The sequence below is a fragment of the Nesoenas mayeri genome, assembly GCF_963082525.1.
Source record: "Nesoenas mayeri genome assembly, chromosome: Z".
Classification (NCBI taxonomy): domain Eukaryota; kingdom Metazoa; phylum Chordata; class Aves; order Columbiformes; family Columbidae; genus Nesoenas; species Nesoenas mayeri.
This window is the reverse complement of record NC_137542.1, coordinates 76,542,052-76,562,424: the sequence shown is the minus strand read 5'-3', so window position 1 is coordinate 76,562,424 and position 20,373 is coordinate 76,542,052. Positions and strand designations below refer to the sequence as shown.

Sequence of the window (20,373 nt, the reverse complement as noted above, 5' to 3'; positions counted from 1 at the left end):
AATTTAAGTGCTAGCAAACCTTCACACAGCCTGAAAGCTGCGGAAGGATCTATACAATGAGCTGCCATACTCCAGTTATTTATGTACCTGCTATATTGTCTGGGTTGGTCTATAGGAGCAGAATCTCCCTGAGCACAAGTCTGATGCTTCTTGCCTTACGGGATGCGCTTCAGCCTTCCCAGGTTTAATTCCTACCTTGTTTTCAGATGTATTTCTGCCTCGTATCAAACTCCAGGTGCCTCAACAGCTTCAGATACCTTTCAAGAAAAAGAATTAACTGTTTATGACATTGAGTTGATTTTAGAGGAGCTGCCACAGCTTTACAAAAGAGAACAATCCTTCCCCTGAGGGTTCTCTGAGGAAAAACGAGGTGCAAGGTGTAATTACCTGAATTGGGATAACGGGGAGGAAGGACGCGCGTTTATCACATCCCGAAAAGGCAGAAATACACATTTTGCTTCCTTTTCCTCACTTAAGAGCAGATTGACAACTTCTCAGCTGAACCAGCCTCAGGATTTACACCGGGAATTTGTGTCCGTGAGGCAGGGATATGAGAACCAGCCAGAACACTCTGACCCCCCCTCAAACACCTCACAGCCGCCCGAGGTGGAGTGGGGGGTGGGATGGGAGGACACGGCTGATTTAGTCAGAAAACGCGGCAGGAATAGGCCTGACGCGCAGGCCCGAAGCCCCGGCCTCGAGTAGCCGCCCGCCCCGCCTACCTCCCCCCGGCGGCGGCAGGAGGAGCCCGCGCTGCGCCGCTCGGAGCTCCCGGCCCGGCCCCTCGCAGGCCGCGAATGGCGGGCGGGGCCCAGCCCTGCCGGGCGATACCACAAACCGCCGCCACACTCAGGTGTTTTCCCTCCTCTATTAAAATACGGATGTAGGTCCTCAAGTGTTTTAATAAAGAACCTCTTTAAAAGTGCTGTAAAAGAGGCAGATGTCCTAGAAAACCAGTTGAAGAGCTAAAAGTTAAACAGCTTGAACTACAGCCTCAGTATGTTTTGTTTGCTGAGCATTTGGCAAGGGACAAAAAGGGGGAAAAAAGGTAAATATCAGCAGTTATACAGGTGATCACACCCCAATTCTGTATAGGTAAAGTGTTATTTTTTCAGAATAAACAAAATCAAATGTACTTTAAGCAAAGAGAATGCATTTTACTAAGAAAATAGAGGAGCAGGACACACATTTCTGTAGAGTTACAACAGTATAAAGGAGAAAAAATGAAAAGAACACCCAGTTAACATTTAAATACAATTTCAATTACAGCTCCCAGATAATTCAACACCGGAGATTCCTCACAAGCACTCCAGGACATTTATTTATGTACTTTAGATACGTTTAAGATAGAAATAAACGTAAATGATTTTGACATTTCTTCACAAACCGGCCACGTTAAAGCATCTTTATTTCCATTTTATTAGAAAGGAACTACTTAAAGGATGGAGAAGTCCAAGTCAAAGGTAGTCAAGAGCACATCTGCAGGCTTTGCAATAGCACGATAATTATTTTGGGAATAGGTAGGTCAAGGTAGATCCACACAAAATTAGCCGGGAACTGAATGATATCGCTCAAATTCAGCTGTCGGTTGGGTGCAATTAGAGCTTTGCTCTATATTTTCTCCTTGCTTTGGTGTTCCACGGAACACCAGTCTCTGCTTGTTACGAAACGCGATAACAGTCTTAAAAAGAGTCCAAAAATAAGAGTGGTTTTCTTAAATTCGCCAACCAGCACTTATCTATTTTTCCAGGCTGATCTAAATACGTTTATGTGAATGACAGAGTGGCTTAAATCCGCCTTTGAAGTCAAAAAGAGCCGGAGTAAATGGAAGAAGCCACTTTGGATTTACTCAGGCCCTGAATCGGATAATCATGATCCCCGCTCTCCTCAAGGAGCAGTCGCTAAATAAGGCTGCTAATTAAAAGCTAAATATCGTTTAACTTCACAGGTGAGTGTGACAAAGGGTTACATCCCCCAATCCTGCAAAACAAACAGCACGACGATGCGCACGTACCACAGGAAACCTGTTGGACGCCGATCTGCACGTGAAGCGTCGCTTGGGTTTAGGCTTGGAAAACCAACGCGGCAACACGAAACGTCACCGGTTGGGATCTTAAGGAAGCAAAGCTTGGATTAGTCCTGGAAAAGACTGAGGGATTGATCTCCGTGCGGGTTTCTAATCCTCTCAAGAGCATCCAGAAGTTTCCTCATGGAAGAGACGTGGAATATAGATTTCTACACCAAACGTAACCACGGTTGGGTGAAGAGTTAGAATCTACTCATCCTTTAGGTGGTTTATTTTATAAAGAACAATAGAAGTTGAACTTATATTGTGTAACATTACAAAATGCATCCCACTGACAACTTTTTCCCCTAAGAGAATTTTAATAAAGATCGGAAAACGCTTTGGAATAAACCAGCAAATAGAAATCAGGTTAAGCAAGTAGAAAAAGGATTCCGCGGTTCCTCGCTAAGCGGCAGCGCGAGCAATTAATCCAAAGCTTAATTAGATCTGAAGAATCCACACAACTGAAGATGAATCGATGGATTTTATTAAGAAAAATCATCAAACTGAATAGATGGATGCAGAGTTTTATTTTGTAAGACAGTGTTATATTTACGGAGCGATTGCCCGGCCTTTGTGATCGTTCTCAGCCGAGACACCAGATCAGTGCACGGGGTGTTTTTGTTACTCATCCGCCTAATTAGCGCGTCGACAGAAACGAAGAAACGTGCGTCCCCAATAGATTTGAATCCAACGACGCGAACTCCACGGACAAAACGCAACGGGCTTCAGCTAGAGCTGAATTTTCAAGAGGTAACAAGAAGTTGTCCACGAAATAAATAGTTGCTCCGGAAGACCACAGGTTTAAATACGATACAAAGCAGACATAGCAAAAATAGATTGAAAAAAAAAAAAGCATTCTTTGTAAAAACATCATATGTGTGTGTTGGTCTTTTTTTTGTACATATACTTACATATACAAGTTGCAAATCACGTACGTTGCCCGATGGATTTGGAGCCCCGTCGGACAGCGTTTTACCACAGTTTGGATACGCGGCCTTTTCCCCACATGGCTATTTTTCTATCTTTAGATAATCAGTCTTCCCAAAGTGTTTTATCTAGCACACAAACATCATTTTAAAAGCAGAACTGTAAGCGACACAAACCATATCCCTGTTCTATTTTGGGCCTGTTTTGTGGCAAGTGTCTTTTCCACTATAAACAAGGGGGTAAATCCCCACCAAACTTTCCTTCTCTTTCAATCCCGGCTTCAATTTTGCCAGCATAGCCCTCAAAATGGATATGAACGCAACGAAAACCAACGCAGGTTGTGGGTTGGATATCAACCGCGCGGGACTATTCATTGCAAGGGAAAAATTCAACTTGCAATTTTGGATTTACACAAAAAAACGCTACGAATTAAACCCGTTTTGGCTTTTTGGGGTTTGTTCGAAGCGGCGAGTGCATTGAGGAGCTTTTGTCACGAAAACATCGCGCGAGTGGTTTTGCGAGAGCACGATGTGCAAGGGAGAAACCGATTTAGAAATAGAACCTTTAAAAAAGTTACCAATAAACCAACAAAACGTTAAATCACCTTGGAGCCCGTCGCACAAAACCCCTCAATGATTTCCGTAGATTACTCCGGATCCTGCCTTTACGTGCTATAATTTATTACGCAACGGAGGAGCTTTGTTGTTCAGAGCTATTAAGTGATTAATCTAATTTGCAAGCTTTCCAAGGATCGTTTTTCCTGATTACGGACGATGCAAACGCGACGTAGAAACGCTGCCGATCCTCCGTGTGCACATCGCGCTGCTCCTCAAAACTCAGCCAAAGAGGGAAATCTGGACACGGGCATTTTAAACAAAAAGCTCGTCAGACTATCAAATTTATCTTAAGCGTCTCTTTTTTGGCTCGTTTTTCGACGTGACAACAGTCGGATCATGAGAAGACGGATTATTAAAAGCAGCAAGAAATCTATAGATCATCATCAAACGCGCGTAGCTAAAATATTAATGGAATTCTTTAGTATGGGGTCTAAGCTAGAAATGCCACGTCGTAATTTAAGTGAATTTTGGAGAGCGCTCTCATCCCTGTGACCGATATTATCACCCGTATGGTTGGATGATAATTGGGAGAGATCGACGGCAAGTGAAAAACGGGGGGAAATAAGCCAACAAAATGAGCCGAAATAAATTACAGGACTCAACGCTCATGATTTGAATTGGTCTGAAAAAGGGATCCCTGCAGAGTTAGAAGATACAGCCTGAGGAGCGCGATGTGGCCATCAGTGAACCTTCGATTCGGGCCAGTCGTACACGTCTGGCATGAAGGATTCGTATTCGTAGGTCCAAACCTTGGAGCGAATGTACCGGTTCTTGTCTGCAGGCTCGGGGTAATGAAAAGCCATGTTGTTGGCGTATAAAAACTCCATAACCTGCAAAGTTAAAACCAGCGGGCAAGTTTGTGCCTTTAATTGCGTGGGCATCCGCGCTCCCGTGTTTAGGACGCGCAACATGGGTAAAGCCAAGCGCCAAAGTGTTTTTACCATTCCTGGATGTCTTACCAGGGAGCGGCCAACTTCATTCTGTTCATCAAAACACCGTAATCTGGGCCCATCACCAACCAAAAGCCAATAAACGCCTGATTTTTATAGTGTCTCTTATTAAAGGCACAAAGAACAGGGTGTTTCGCACCCACTGCGCAATTCAGCGAGTTCATGGACGCGTAAAACGCTTTAAGACAGTTCAATTTTATGGTTCGCACTCACCTTAACGGCAATATAAATAGAAACTTCCCTGATATTAGACAGCGGAGGATAAAGTCTTCCTTGGGCGAGTTCTTCGTCCGTCAACTGCTCTGCCAAGGCCTGAGGTAGAAAAACAACCAGCTTCTAGTGGTTGGATTCCAAACGAGATCAATAAGACGCTAAAAAGCACATTGTTAGTATTATAGTGCTCTGAAAGCACTCGAATAACGCACCCAAAATCTTCCAGTTCTCAAAGATCGGCTCCGCAATGTGTCCATATCAGCACATTCTGCTTATAAACAGTACAATAAAACAGTATTTTTTTGGAGGGTGAACTACCCATAACCATGAAAATGAGAAGAATATGTGTGTTTGGCCAGTTGATTTGGTTGTATTTCCACGCGGAAACAGAAATTCAACCAAACCAATAAACGGAACAACCAATGAATGGAAAAGCAGGAGAGGATGGAACCACGACCACACCGTCACCACCAAACCCAGCGCGGGGCGGGAGGAGGCGGCGACGGACGTATCGAAACATTTCCTATTTAGTTTCTAAAGGAAATTTGCAATGCAAGCTGCTATTTTTCACCGAAAATCTATTTGGTTTTCACCGAGGGGCGATCACACCAACAGGAGTTTCGGCCCATCGCGCCCCAGCGTGTTCTGCTGTCACACTTACCTTAGCGGCCTCTAGGAAAACCTTATCGCTAATATGCCGCACGCTGCTGAGGATCACGGCCAGAGCCACGCCTGCAATGCAATTAATGCCAATTAGGGCCACGGCATTTCCAAATACGCAGCCGAGATGCCGCGAGTCGCCCAGAGTGTTGTTTTTATCTAGATCAGGTTTTGGCTACCAAAGCTCAGACCTTGTGGTCCCTTAAATCTGGGATGCTGTGATTTTGATGTCTATTTTCTCCCTCCTCCTCCTCCCAAATAAGTCGAAGAACCCAAAATGCAGCAGCTTTCAAAGCCTTTAATAAGAAACACTCTTTTGTTTTAGTGAGCTCAGTGTGTGCATGTCACATCCATCCTTATTTGCCTTCATTTATTCTTCTGATTTGAGTTCTCGGCTTTAAATGCTGGTGACACCTCTTCACGCTGCTCCGCTAACTGTTCCTAATATAGTGGTGGAACCAAAGTGCGAATAGCCTGAGGTTCAAGATTTAAAGGAGATAATTCTATTTATTACCTGGAAATATATAAGCATTGTTTCCTTGGCCTGGTTTGAAGGTCCGTCCGTCCGGCAGAGTCACCAGCTCGAAGGGGCTGCCGCTGGCAAACAAGCAACGGCCCTAAGAATCCAAAGAAATCAAGTATTTGTGTGTTAAGCCGTGATTAAAACCATAAATCAGCCGCAAGTCCCACCACCACAGGGACTGTACGAAGGGTCTATTTACCCTTCTTGTGAAAAGGGGGTTTAATCAGCATGAAATATTAAAATAAATGCAGAATTTGGAGCGTCAAATAAACCCTCAACCAAAGGCCAAGGACCAAAAGGTGGCGAAGATTAAAACACAACCAAAGGCCAAGCGATACCCAGTGGCGCTAAAGCATCGTCGGGGTTTTACAGGTGCCATCTAGTGGAAAAATAATAAGGAATAAAAGATAAGTGATAATATTTTCGCTTCCTTACTGACTTCCTAAGATTCTTTTAGCCTAAGGTTTTATATCGGTCAGGATTAGGCTGTTCCTAAGGCCTGGAGACACATGGGGCTGATAAACTGTATTAGTTAAATGACAAAGTCAAGTCACTGAGGATCTTCTAAGTAATTAGTGTATCTTAAAGGGAAGAACATCATTAATTTTCAAGGGTGAACTATAGGTAAGCTGAGTATGTTGCATAAAGAAAACAGACATTAGATATGGAGAAGAGCCTGAAGGCCCAGCAACGGTACAAAATTTATTAATAAGGCCTGGAATAAAATTACACCTGTTCATTTACTGTAAAAAACACAAGAAATAATGAGGCTGGTCTAACAGTGCTGCTGGTCTCCTTCAGTCCAACATGCCTGTAGATCTTATGTTTATTTGTGCCAGCTAAATGAATTAAAATTAGAGACATCCCCGACCCCGACAGGCAGCACAAGGGTCACAGTGAATAGAATCATGGAGTCGTTTGGTTGTAAAGATGCTCAAGATGATGGAGTCCGTCCATTACCCCACCCCTGGCACTGCCCCATGTCCCTGAGAACCTCATCGGTGTGTGTTCCCAACCCCTCCAGGGATGGTGACTCCAGCACTGCCCTGGGCAGCCTGTTCCAATGCCCCACAGCCCTTTGGGGAAGAAATTGTTCCCCACATCTAACCTCAACCTCCCCTGGTGCAACTTGAGGCCGTTTCTTTGTGTCCCTGTGTCCCCTCAGCTCCTGTTCTCCAGCTGAACCCCCCAGGTCCCTCAGCCGCTCCCATCACACTTGTGCTCCAGCCCCTTCCCCAGCTCCGTTCCCTTCTCTCCACTCGCTCCAGCACCTCAAGGCCTTTCTTGGGAGGTGATCCCACCACCCTTCTGGCCACCATTTTGAGCCCTGAGGTGATTCTGGTGCCCCCAGGGCCGCCATTTTGAGCTCTGAGGTGATTCTGATGCTGCCATTTTGAGCCCTGAGGTGATTCTGGTGCCCCCAGAACCGCCATTTTGAGCCCTGAGCTGATTCGGGTGCCCCTGGTGCTGCCATTTTGAGCCCTGAGGTGACTCTGGTACCACCATTTTGAGCCCTGAGGTGACTCTGGTGCCGCCATTTTGAGCCCTGAGGTGACTCTGGTGCCGCCATTTTGAGCCGTTTCCTCTCATCCTGCCACTTGTTCCTTGGGAGAAGGGACTTAGCAAAACGTCATTCTTTGAAAATCAACACTTCTTTTCAAACCACCTTCATTTATTTTTGCCAGAAGCCAAGAAACCTCGGCATTATTCTGTCAGTAAGTCCACGTACTAATCAAATCATTTGAGTTGCTGCATTCTGCCGCTCAGCAAACAGTTCTATCGCTCAGCGCCAAGAGAAGGACATTTCTAAATGTGACATACCTCTGTCAACGTATACGCTTCTTCTGCTGTGCATTCTGCTTTCACCGTGGGGTTACTCAGTGCAAATATTATGGGGCGCTCATTGATAGAGGCCATCGCTTTAATTACGTCCTGAGAGAAGAGCCGCCCAGCTCCCGCGACTCCTGAAGCAAAAGTAAAATAGAATCAATATTTGACCCCCCTTGGGACAGGTGACAGTACATTCACTTCATGTCACCCTTAAAGACTCGGAATGAAGCATTATTTTCTATGATTTTATGGGGATTAATCGGTGTAAAGAACGCTTATCGCTGCTCTGGGTAAGAAAGCGGGAACTCCACGCTCTCCCCATCTTTACTTGGGTGTTATGGGTATTTCTGACCCCACACAGGTACAAACGCAGATAAAAGGTCACAAATTCAGGGTGGCTGCTCAGCCAAAACCCTTTTATTTCCCAAATAAATCAGAGTTGTACCAGGAAATACCTGTAATCCTATCCAACCTCTGTTATAAACCAACACCTACGTATGTCAGTGCTTTAATAGGTATGAAATATCTCCTTCCAGGTTCTGCCCAGAAAAGCCGACTGCAAATTAAATCAAGCAAACGATGGGAAGGCAGAAACAAAAATAACCTTACTTACCGATGATAGCCGAAGGCCGAAGTACATTCACCGCCTCTACAAATGTCTTTGGTATCTGCTCTGGAGCCGGATGCGTAAATGGTTCTTGATTGGAATCGACCTTTTGTTCTCGGCCCTGTGGATAAAAAGGCGATTCTATATGTGATGGGGACATAGAAAGCAGCGTAATGTGGTATTTCAAGGCACGATGCGTCCCTACCTGAACCAGTAAACCGTATTTGTCGAACATCCATATTCTCCCGTAGGCTTCATCAGCAGAAACTCCGCTTTCCATCATGGCCATAACGATGAGGTTCGCGATTCCAAGGGCGGCCTTGGGGATAAAAGGACTTTTGGTTTCGAACGAGTCACAAAAGAGGTTTGTTAGCTGGTTAAGAACACCAGAAAAATAATCTAACCACTTTGTGCTTCTCTCCCCGATGCATTTAATGCTTTGTGTTAATGTATTTCAGCAACGTTCCACAATGGAATTCAGGCTGTGAACGTCCAGAAATCCTATAAACTGGAAATTTTCTGATTCTAATGTCTTGTTCTTCTGGAGTTTTAAGCAAACTCACCTCTCCTGCTCCAAGGAACAGCACTTTCTGCTCCGCAAGTGGTTTTCCTGTGGCTTTCTGTGCTGCCAACAGTCCCGCCAGGGCCACTGATGCCGTCCCTGGAAAAACAGAAGAGATCAGCAAATTTGCTGCTGACAACAAGTTGGGAGGGAGTGTGGAGCTGCTGGAAGGCAGGAGGGATCTGCAGAGGGATCTGGAGAGACTGGAGGTTTTTAAACTGAGATTGGCCATGGCGCTTAGTGCCATGATCTAGTCAATGGGCTGGAGTTGGACCAACGCTTGGACTTGATGATCTCTGAGGTCTTTTCCAACCCAGCCCATTCTGTGATCTCAGGAGATCCGAACCGATCCCCACAGCACGTTATGGTTTTACGCACGTTTTTTGAAGGATGTAAAGGACATACCTTGAATATCATCATTGAAGGTACAATATTTCTCCCGGTATTTTCTTAAAAACCGGAACGCGTTGTGGTTTCCGAAGTCTTCAAATTGGATAAGCGTGTTCTGGCCGTACCTACGGAACGGGGCAAATATTCCTATCACAAGACACGTAAAGAAACACAATCCTTTTAAAATAAACGCTGCACGTTTGGAAGGAGGACGCCCTCAGGCCTTTCCCTGCTTCAAACAGCTCCATTCTGTGAATATTTAACTATAAGCACATTCCAGGTCATGGAAAATCACTACAGAGCCGCGTCTTTTGACTTCTAGTCTTACCCTTATTCCTTAAATGATTATTTCAAGGCCGGTGTGTTATTTATTCTTTACTTCCCAGCAGTTTTGGCCAGAATTCCATGTAGAATATTCAGTGTTGTACCTGTCTGTAATGGCTTCCATAAATTCATCAATCAGGTCATCGTAGACCTGCGAGCGATCCCTTTTTTGGTACAGGCCCATGTAAAACGGATCTTTTAGGAGCGTCTGAAAGAGAAGAAAATGAAGGTAGCAGCAGAATGAATCACTTAATACGTTAAACGGAGTTCACCGTAACCCCTTTCGCACCAAAAATACTGAATTTATAGCCTCCCGTCTATATTAACGCTCAGTAATTTCAGCTGGTGATGGCAGCTCTTCTAATGGACCAAATCAATACTGCGAATAAAACGCTTTAAGAAACGCTTTAAAACATTTCCAGTTTCTTAAAGCCAACTCGGCCTATTTTATAGTGTTCCAGTGTTTCAATTACTCCCAAATACATCAATCAACCGGCGGTTTCCGATCCCAGACTCACAGTGTTATCCGTTCCAACATCGATACAGACGGGCAAGCATTTATCCGGATGAATTCCCGCACAGGCCGTATACAAACATAGTTTTCCTACTGGAATTCCCATCCCATATACGCCAAGGTCTCCAAGACCCAATATTCTTTCTCCATCGGTGACAACGACGGCCTGAAAACAAAAGGTACGGTTATAAATTTATAAACTTCAGAGCGATATCGATTGTGGGGTTTTTCCAGGTGAAAATTCAGTCAAATAATAATTTACAGTTTATACAGTCAAATAATAGATTACAATATTCTACTCAAAGCAATAATGCTGAATGTTAGAGTCTATTAAGCTGGGTTTAAGATTTCTACTTGTAAATTTAAAATGTCATTAAAAGTTTCAAATCAGCATCACTCACCTCATCTCCCTTTGTGCTTCTCGACCCAAGTGGGTCCTACAAATTTTAATGGCACATGTTCATTATTATCTTAATTAGACGCCATCATCGATGCATTATTTAGTATTTACACTTGCGTCAAATACTAACGAAGCTTAAGCAGCTCAACTGAGATTAAATACGACAATTAAAAAGATATTAAACAGTGGTACCTTAACGTCGTTCTCCGGCCAGTTGTTCACAATTGACCTTATATGGCCTCTGTCTGAGATCGAAATAAATAATCCTCTGAAAGAAAGAAACCAAGAAATATTTTATAGGTGATGATTAGAAATTTCAGTTTTCTTCATTAAACTGAATGTCAAAGAGTAAATACTCCCCTGTAAGGGTATGAGAAGGGAACATGATCTTAAGCCTGGCTTAGTGAGCTCGGCTCCCAAGGAACAAGCGCCAGGATGAGAAGAAACAGCCTCAAGTTGCGCCAGGGGAGGTTGAGGTTGGAAATTTGGGATAATTCCTTCCCCAAAGGGCTGTGGGGCATTGGAACAGGCTGCCCAGGGCAGTGCTGGAGTCACCATCCCTGGAGAGGTTGAAAATCCACATAGATGAGGTTCTTAGCGATGTGGTTTAGCGTTGGGTTACGGTTGAACTCCATCTTGAGGGTCTTTTCCAAGCAGAACGATTCCGCGGTTCTACGGTTTAGTGGTGGACTCGGTTGTGTTGGGTTGACGCTTGGACTCAATGATCTTCAAGGTCTTTTCCAACCAAAACGATTCTATGTGTTGCTTATGGCCATGGTGGCCTTGGCAGTGTTGGGTTAATGGTTGGACTCGATCTTAAAGGTCTTTTCCAACCTAAACGATTCTCTGATTCACTGCAGAACATCCCAATAATCTTTCCAGCCCCGGGACCCTTTGTCATCAGCAGAAACACGTTGGTCGCAGCTTTGATTCTGCTGGGACCGCGTTTAAGCTGAGCTTCATCCAGCAAATCCGCCATAGGGGTTTGGGTGCACTCGTGTTCCTGCCCCGAATTGGCACAAGTCTTGTGTAACTGAGTCCAAAATAAAACATTTACAAGCAAAAAAAAGAAGTAATAAGCAAGATATGTGTGTTATCCTTACTTTGGTCTCCTGAAGATGTGTCCATACTGGGAGCAGGCCAGGCCTACGGTTGGCGTGTATACAATTGGCATTAACCGCTCGATATCGTCTTGTAATACCCTATAGAATAACTTTTCATTCCGCTCTTGGATTCCCATGATGTAGATATACCTGAAATCAAGAAAAACCAACAAAAAACCCCCAATTTATTTCACGTTTATGCTTATTTAAAACAAAACACTGGCTGTGACGTACCATGCATGCTAACGAGTTAATGCATAAACAGGCATTGCGATAATGCAATATAATCAAGATAACGCACGGCTTTATTGCGGGACGCGGCTGGGAGTCTCGTTACTGTTACAAACAATTATCAGCGGAAGAATTTTTCATCCAAAAGAAGGCAGGTCCTGTTAATCTTCAAATTAACCCAATTATAAAACAAATTAACTCCTTTTGAAGGACTTCGGTGTGTAAGTAAAGCTGCGTTTTTCTAATTTACCTATCAATATACCATCTTATCAATTAATACTCGGCTTTGCTGACCTGATAAAAGACTCAAAATCCTTCCCGTTTCTTCACGAAATCAATAAACAACAAAATAAATGGATATTAATGAACTACACATCACGAGACTCCAAATTCTAACCCTGTAATTCCCTCCTAGTGGGATTAATAATGCACAATTGATGAAACCTCCAACAACTACAACCCCCAGTGAGGGCATAAAAACCTCGGTTCATTATCCTCGTGCTATAATTTAAAGCAATTTCCATTTACTTTTCCAAGGGGTCCGTCATTTTGGCCAAATTCTTATGGAATCGTAAGGCCTGGATGTCTTGCGTCTCTATTTTAGGAGGTAGGAGCCCTTGCAAGCCGAGCATCTGCCGTTCGTGTAACGTGAAGGCCATACCCTGCGAATGAGAGGGAAATAATTAGCGCTTCTAATTATCATCTAATTTTATTTGCTATTTCTGACCAGCCGCTGCGTCCTCTTCTCATGGCAGGTGCCCCATCGTAGACAATTATATCTATATATCTATATCTCTCTATATATCTATATATATATTCCCATTTTTCCAGTCTATAGACAACTTGGATTTTCAGAGCTACAAGAACATGAACCACAGTGGATTTTTAAGCGGTATTAAGCTGTAATAGTGTAATAATTCCAATTTAAGTCACTTTTTGGGTCACTTTGACCCTTCTCTTAGCGTTATCCATTGACTTTCACTGCAATTAAGTTCCTTAATCCTCTTTACAGCTCAGAAAAACCAGGTGTCCTCTCAAAGGCGGATGGAAGAGAAAACCCAGCGCACTTCAAAGGCCGCAAATTAATTCGTTCGGACACACGGAGACCATTCATTGCAACAAGAAATTAAACAATAAGGTGAGTAAAACGAAGCGTTGACAGTTCTTTTGTAGTTAAGACGAGCTCAAATGGAATCATCGCATCGCGCGCTTTTAAGCCACAGGTTTTACCGGCACTCAGAGCTCGGTTTGGTCTGAACTGAGCTCTGCTATGCAAAGCAATTGGTTATAGAATCTGGAAATCTCTGATTTCTCCCCTCCTTCATGTTTTAAATTAACCGGTTCTTGTACCACCTCCCGATGTGCGGAACCATTTATAAATCAGTACAAAAACCCCAAACCGGACTTAACTAACCCAGTTTAATGAGGCGCAATATTACCCGCCACCTTTGGCACTTATGGCACCTTTTCAGCGAGGCGATAAAAGCCGGTTACAGATTAAACAGCCCCGTCTTTCCGCGTTTAATTCCCTTTAAAAGGTATTTCTACCTTTCGAAATTCAATGTAAATCTTGGATTTCTAGCGCTTTCCAGGATCTTTATTGACGACCAATTGGCAACCGCTGGTGGGATTTCAAGCTCTATCCTATTGATTTTGTCCAACTCGCTTGAACTTTGGGTTGGTTTTATTTTCGTTGGGTTTTTAATCTGAATCAGATTCAGATTTGACGGGAGTCAGAGAAATCGCGTCCATCTTCATTAATAGAACAATTAAACACTTTAATCTCGCAGCATTTCTAAGGATTCAGGAAGGTGTCGATGACAATAAATCGGGCTGAAAAAGCTCAAAATGAATAGGGATAAAACTGTGAGTGAGTGAGTGAGTGAGAACCTGAAGCATTATCGCTCCATAAGTAACATTTTAATTGCCGGCGCTAAACAAATTAAATTGTCTGAAGAGCATCCCAAACGCCCAACGAGCTCCAAATGCTGCCAGCAGAATAAAAGGTCCTGGAGTCAATTAAATGTAACCCGAATCCCTGCAGAAATCAAACATCACGGAAGACAGTAAACACGCACGGATTCCAGCGATGCAGTTACAGCATGTTCTGCGATTGTTTGGCTGCGACATCAAGGGCGTTACCGATATAGCTCGTGACCTTTTTCCGAGCCGCTCTGACAATAAACTGAGTTTCAAGCGTAAAAACCTCAACCAGCCCATGTATGCGGAGTAAAGACCTGAAGGAGACAGGTAAGGATGGGGGAAAAAGCTAAAAATATGTATATTTTATATATATATATTGCACTGTGAGCAAGGAGGACACAAAGGGTAAAGCACTTTGCACCATTTATTCATTTATTGAGTTTGTTGTGTAATCGGCACTTGGAAAAAGCTTCTAGGGCTTGAAATCATTTCCACCGGCACAGCCAAGTTGTTTAGAGCCCCAAAAAGTCTCGAGATACTCTGATAAATCACACCAATCTATTCTTTTCTCCAACATGAGAAGCCCCATTTGATTTTCAGAGTCGGGCTCTAACTTTCCCAGCTCGCTCTTTATATTCACAACTTGTGTATTGAGGCGTCGTGCAAGAAATGTGACTATAGGTCTGTATTTTCCTCTTCTTCTCGTCTTTTCAGGATATTTGGGAATCATTTTTTGCCAAAAAAACACATTGGAGTCAAACATTTAAGAAAAAAAGGATAAAGTTATGCAAGTCCAGCTCCGATAGCTCAGGAAATGTTGAGCTTATTTTTAGACGCTCTCTGCCCGACTCTCTGCACGGGGATGTTTTTTTATTGATATGGCTCAGGCCCAATTCACAGTCACAGACTGAGCGGTGAACTAAGACTCAATTCACAATTAACCTTTGCAAGCTACGAACTTAAGGCTTTTCATCCGCCAAAGCTTGACTTGGATTCCACCAGCCCCAAAACGATGCCGGTGAGGAGCAAGAATTCTTCATTTGATATAAAGAAGCGGCCGCATTGTGGAAATCGCTGTGAATTATACAGAATCACAGACTGGACTGGGTTGGAAAAGACCTCAGAGATCATCAAGTCCAACCCTTGGTCCAACTCCAGTCCATTGACTAGATCATGGCACTAAGCGCCATGGCTAAGCTCAGCTTAAAAACCTCCAGGGATGGTGAGTCCGGCAGCCATTCCAATGCCTGACCACTCTCTCTGCACAGAATTGCCTTCTAATCTCCAGCCTAAATTTCCCCTGGAGGAGTTGAAGCCCACGCCCCCATTAAATAACGGCGCTACAAACCTTGTTGGTCCGCGGGTTGAGCATCAGCGGTTTGCCTTTCTCTTTGGTGTGTGCGCCGCGCCGCGCCATCGCGCAGGGACCGGCGGCCGCTCGGAGGCGAGAAAACATCGTTTCTTCCTTTTCTACCGCCCCTGGGAAAAGGAAAAGGAAAGAATTCAGAGTCACGTCGCTATTTGGTTTCAAAGAAATAGGCACGTGGTGGTTAAGACGCTCTTAACGGTGATAATAACCCAAAATTGCGTTGTGGGAAAGAAAGAGAAGGTTTTGACAATGAGGAATGGAAACCTCGCCAGCGCTACAAACAAATGTTGCTTATAACACGATAATTCCACCCTAAACCAGCCAGCAGTGGCCTAAACCCAAGTAGAACTAAGGGCTGCTGAAAATCAGGATGGGAACAGCCAAATTAAATCGGTGCCGCAAAACAACCGGCCTTTAGGAACGGTTAAATTCGGTCTTAAGTGGTTTTCATTCTGGGTTTGATATCGTTAGGCGATGACGAATCCATCTCTATACATACAGGTGAGGTTAAAAATGATGCGGAATTTGAACAAGGAGTTCAAAAGTAGGCTGAGCATCATCACACTTTATCTTCCTCTAATGAAACTACTTCCTCGCAACTAATGAGCATTTCAAGACTGTGGCCCAGATTTCTCCTCGTTTAATCAATTAACTAATCAACGAGAGAAAAAGACTTAGAGGCGCCAAGCGCCACCTGCCCAAACCCTTCGGATTTAAGGCCTCAAGAAGGAGGTTTTTAAGGAGATTAAAGGGTTGGGTGACGCCGCTTTGCGTTTTTAAGTGGTTTATGGTGGGGTTTGTCGAGGTCAGGCTGGAGACGGCGGTGGTTTAAGCAGAAGAAAAAGGAATTAGGAAGAAAGCAGAGGAATTGAAAGAAGAATAAACAAAGACTTACGTTCTTCTCGTAGCGCTTGACAACAGTAAGGACTAAACAAGCCTGCGTGCACCTCCAAACTGCTAATTTTTGGCTAATTACCACGTCCACGCTGTGTCGCGATTTAAGCGAATTAAACTCTCCGGCCCAGCAGTCGCGTCTGCGCCTTATCAGGAGGCATCTGGCCAGGTCAAACTCATCACCAACATGCACAAACGCCCTTATCTAGGAGCAAACGTTTGGCCGCCGCAATTCTGGCTTCGTGAAAATTGCAAAAGCCACTCGGAAGGGAAATTTCACCCGATTTTATAAAAGGGACGTCGCTCAGAGAGTCGAGACGCTGATAAATAATAAAGAGACAAGCCTTGCTTAGCCAAGTATGACACAAAACAGGCACACGCGAGCTGGCTTCATCACTTCAGGAATGATAAAGCAGGCTCGAATTATTACATTAGCTCTAAACGTCTCTCCTGATGAGATTCTGCTTCAAGAAAGCAACATTTCCCCGTGTTCCGCGTTTTGCGGATCAAGGCGATAATTCCGCTTTATATCGGGAGCATCCCCGTGCAAACTCATTTTAAACGATGTTTCTAACGTACCTTGAGATCTGCAGGTTCTAATGAACAAACATCTGGGGGGGTGTCACTAATAAAACGCTTGGCAGCGTTAACCGCGTCATACTGAAACCGCTCTTCTTCCCTTTTATTCTGAGGCAACTGATTCAACAAGGAGAAAAGTTGCTTGGAAGGTTCTTAAGTGAATAAGTTCACAACTCGAGGGTTGAAACATTCCACTCCCAGGGAATGCATCGACATACACAGGACAAAAGCCTTTCCTGCAGAATCCTCGGAAAGATGCGGAAATAAACAGCTGTTTATTACATAATCAAGATTGTTTTGGATAGAAATCAAGAGAGAAATGAGGATGTTCCAACACGCTTCCAAAAGGGAGAATCCTCAGCCGTAAGCACGAGCTAATTCAGAATTAATCACCTTTAGCGCCATATAAACCTGTCAACCCCTTATAAACCTCAAGTGTGCGCTAAAGGTTGGACTCCTAAAAAACTTCCTGCTTAAATCCCAGAAGGATCTGAAAAACTACGTATATAGAACTAGTTACCAGCTCCTTCTGTTGCGATAAAGGTGCTGCCACCAGTAGTAAGGACGAAGGTTGAATGAGTACACAGTGAAACACAGTGCACGACCACGCGTTTTGGCAGCTTCTTGCTTAGTTTACGGCCCAAAACCAGCTTTGAATCTTGTCAGTTTTGTTCCGGGGAATGGAACACACGTTTGCTCTTAAAATAAATGCAGAGTAAATTTCTATAGAGCAAATAGCATCCATACATAGATTACTTGCAGTTTCAAATCCATAGCTCCTGGTGTATATATATATAGAGAGAGAGAGAATTTCCCTTCACTAACTTGTTGGAATTAAGAACACAAAGATAATTAATATCCAGCTCGGCCGCAGGACCATCCTGTTTATCAACCCCTTTATCCACCCTGCCGTATGTTTTATTCTCCAAGTATTTAGAGATTTGTGCCACAACTAACACACCAGGGACCACTTATTGGACCCATGACGATGGCATTTCCAACAGCCGCTTCTTCCAACAAACGGCCAAGGCACAAAACCCGAGGACCACGGGTCTAAAATAAATATAAACTAAAAATACCAGGCGGCGTTTCCCCTTCAGCCGCCGAACCGGCAGCTTTGGCGCTTCGCAACTTTTGACTTTATAGGTTTTAAGGCCACGAGAGTTCGGCGCTGGGGATGTGGGAACTCGGGTTTGTTCTCTGAGGGTGGTGGCGGGATTTGTCACCCATGTTGACAGCTGGTAAACACACGGCGGGTAAAGCGACGCACGGCCTGTTTCTCCCCAAGTGAAACAGCCGCCCTTGGTGCTTCCCACCTGCGGGGCCCAGGGCAGCGGTCCCGGTGTCCCCCGGGGGGGTTCCCCGCAACAGGCCTCCCAAAAATCGAGGTTTGGGGGGGTGGGGAAGGGCGAGCTGCAGCTTTGGTGTGACCTCAATGGGCGGCAGGGGACACGGAGCTCCCTCCATCTCCCGGCCCCTCGCTCCCCGCGGCCCCTCCCGGCGGGACGGGGCCGCTCCAGGGCCAGGCCCGCGCGGTCCTGCCCCCCGCAAGGGCCGGGGCACCGAGAGAACGGGGTCTCCTCACCCTGGCTACACGTAGGGCCCGGGGGGGAGACGCTTCAAAGGTGCTGGAGAAAACGCCCCCGGGGTACGCGTGTGGGAAGAGGCACCTTCCGTACGCCACTGCAATGTTAAAATTGTTACCAGAGCGGGATCTCCCTCCTCCTGCCGCTGCTGCCCTCTGAGTGATGCTGGCCGAGGAGCTGCTTCTATTGTGCAACAGCAGCTCCCATCCGCCACAGCTCCGTCCGCCTCGGAACCCAACACTGAATGGGGCAAACAAGGAGGCACCAGGGAGGGACACCCTAGAGGGCGGGGCGTTCCCCGTGACTGACAAGGCAGCGCAGCCAATGAGACGGAAGATTCCCACCGGGCCAAAGCGGCGCTCAGCCAATGAGATATCCTTCCTGCGGCTCAGAGCGGACAGATGGCCAATCAGCGAGGAGGAGGCGGGGCTTGGGGTTGTGTGAGGGAATGGCGGTTGTTCGGGGACGGGGACAGCGAGGAGAGGTCGTTGTCCTCCATAGGGCGCATTTACCTTTAATACTGGGGGCCCTCCCGATAAAATAAACAATAAAATCAATAATATGAACACATCTTGTCAAAAATCCTGTTTCCACAGTACAAGATAATGGACTTTCTGATGCTTAAGAGCTTTTCCAAAGCACCGATCAATTTAATGCGCTATTTGTTCTGGGAAAACTACACTAGAATTACAAGTTACATCCAACCTTGTTGAATTGGTCACCTCAGAAAAAGCGGGAATCACAATCTGAAATAAACCCTCATTTTTTGTAGTAATTTAGGGCTATTTGTCCTAACACCCGTCTCACTTTAATTGACATTATACTTAATTGACATTATACTTCATTGAAATAATACTTCATTGAAATTATACAGCGTTTGGAAACGAAAGGTTTGATGGTTTGAAATGCAACTGCTCAGCTCACCTGAGACTTTGTCCTTCTCTCCAGCCCAAACAATTCTATCCAATTATCCAAAATGATAAAGCTGTTCATTCTCTTCTGGCACCTAACGAGATATAAATCATTAGATGTACAAAAAAGCGCCGCGCCGGGGTTGCTATAGGAACTGTAACAATAAATATCTAAACCTCCTCTTCTAATCGTGATTTTGAGGCGTATCGTGAAGTGCATATTCTGCACTTGATATTCTCAGCGTTGCCATAAACCCCTGACATTTTAGGCTGCCTGAGGATCTTGCTCAACTTATCTAATAAACAATTAACGCCTTGCTGCAATATAAACTTACGATTGTCTAAAACCTGTGTCATAACATGAAAAACCTTCCCCCCCAGGGAATGGGATTTGCTGCAAGGTCTAAAGCAATTTTTACGATGACACAGAGATATTATTTCCAGCCAGCATCTTGTGCATCAGCGTTTTTCTCCCAGGTAGTGGTTAAATTCTCTCCTAAATCTGGACTTTGGTCCAGATCGGAGTATTTCAAGAGGGAGGTTGGTGTGGTGAGGAGCTCTGGACCGTGGTTTGGGTCTTAAACTTCTGCAGGTGGGCGGCAGCATCGTGGAGTGATGTTGTGATACGGATCAGCCTTCTACCTGACACCCCAACCTGGACCTGATAACCCAACCTGGAGCTGACAGCCCAAACTGGACCTGATAAACCAACCTGGACCTCATAACCCAAACTGGACCTGATAGCCCAAACTGGACCTGGTAGCCCAAACTGGACCTGCTAACCCAAACTGGACCTGATAAACCAACCCAGACCTGGTGACCCAACCTGGACCTGGTAACCCAAACTGGACCTCATAACCAAAACTGGACCTGATAACCAAAACTGGATCTAATAACACAAACTGGACCTGATAATCCAAACTGGGCCTGATAACCCAACGTGGACCTGATAACCCAACGTGGATCTGATGACCAAAACTGGACCTGATAACATAACCTGGACCTGATAACCCAACCTGGACCTGATAACCCAACCTGGACCTGGTAACCCAACCTGGACTTGATAACCCAAAATGGACCTGGTAACCCACACTGGATCTGATAACCCAATCCGGACCTGGTAACCCGAACTGGACCTGATAACACAAACTGGACCTGGTGACCCAACCTGGACTTGGTAACCCAAACTGGA

General features: G+C 44.9%; 1 protein-coding gene across 3 annotated transcripts; it reads right to left on the bottom strand.

Annotated features, from left to right (window-relative positions):
* Positions 1-109: 109 nt before the first annotated feature.
* ME2 (malic enzyme 2) lies at positions 110-18,496 on the bottom strand. 3 transcript variants are annotated; one of them, XM_080363034.1, is made up of 16 exons: positions 18,389-18,496; positions 15,191-15,321; positions 12,448-12,581; positions 11,689-11,838; positions 10,778-10,853; positions 10,190-10,351; positions 9,776-9,879; positions 9,363-9,472; positions 8,959-9,056; positions 8,601-8,714; positions 8,402-8,516; positions 7,780-7,922; positions 5,950-6,052; positions 5,437-5,507; positions 4,776-4,874; positions 110-257 (listed from the first exon to the last, which is right to left on the bottom strand). In XM_080363034.1, exons 2-16 carry the CDS (start codon positions 15,296-15,298, stop codon positions 225-227), a joined length of 1,620 nt encoding a protein of 539 aa, XP_080219160.1. In that variant the 5' UTR covers positions 15,299-15,321; positions 18,389-18,496; the 3' UTR covers positions 110-224. The 3 variants fall into 3 exon arrangements, with proteins under 3 accessions (XP_080219160.1, XP_080219158.1, XP_080219159.1); XM_080363032.1 differs by lacking the exon at positions 110-257 and adding an exon at positions 2,537-4,442; XM_080363033.1 differs by lacking the exons at positions 110-257; positions 15,191-15,321; positions 18,389-18,496 and adding exons at positions 2,537-4,442; positions 13,468-13,788.
* Positions 18,497-20,373: the final 1,877 nt, after the last annotated feature.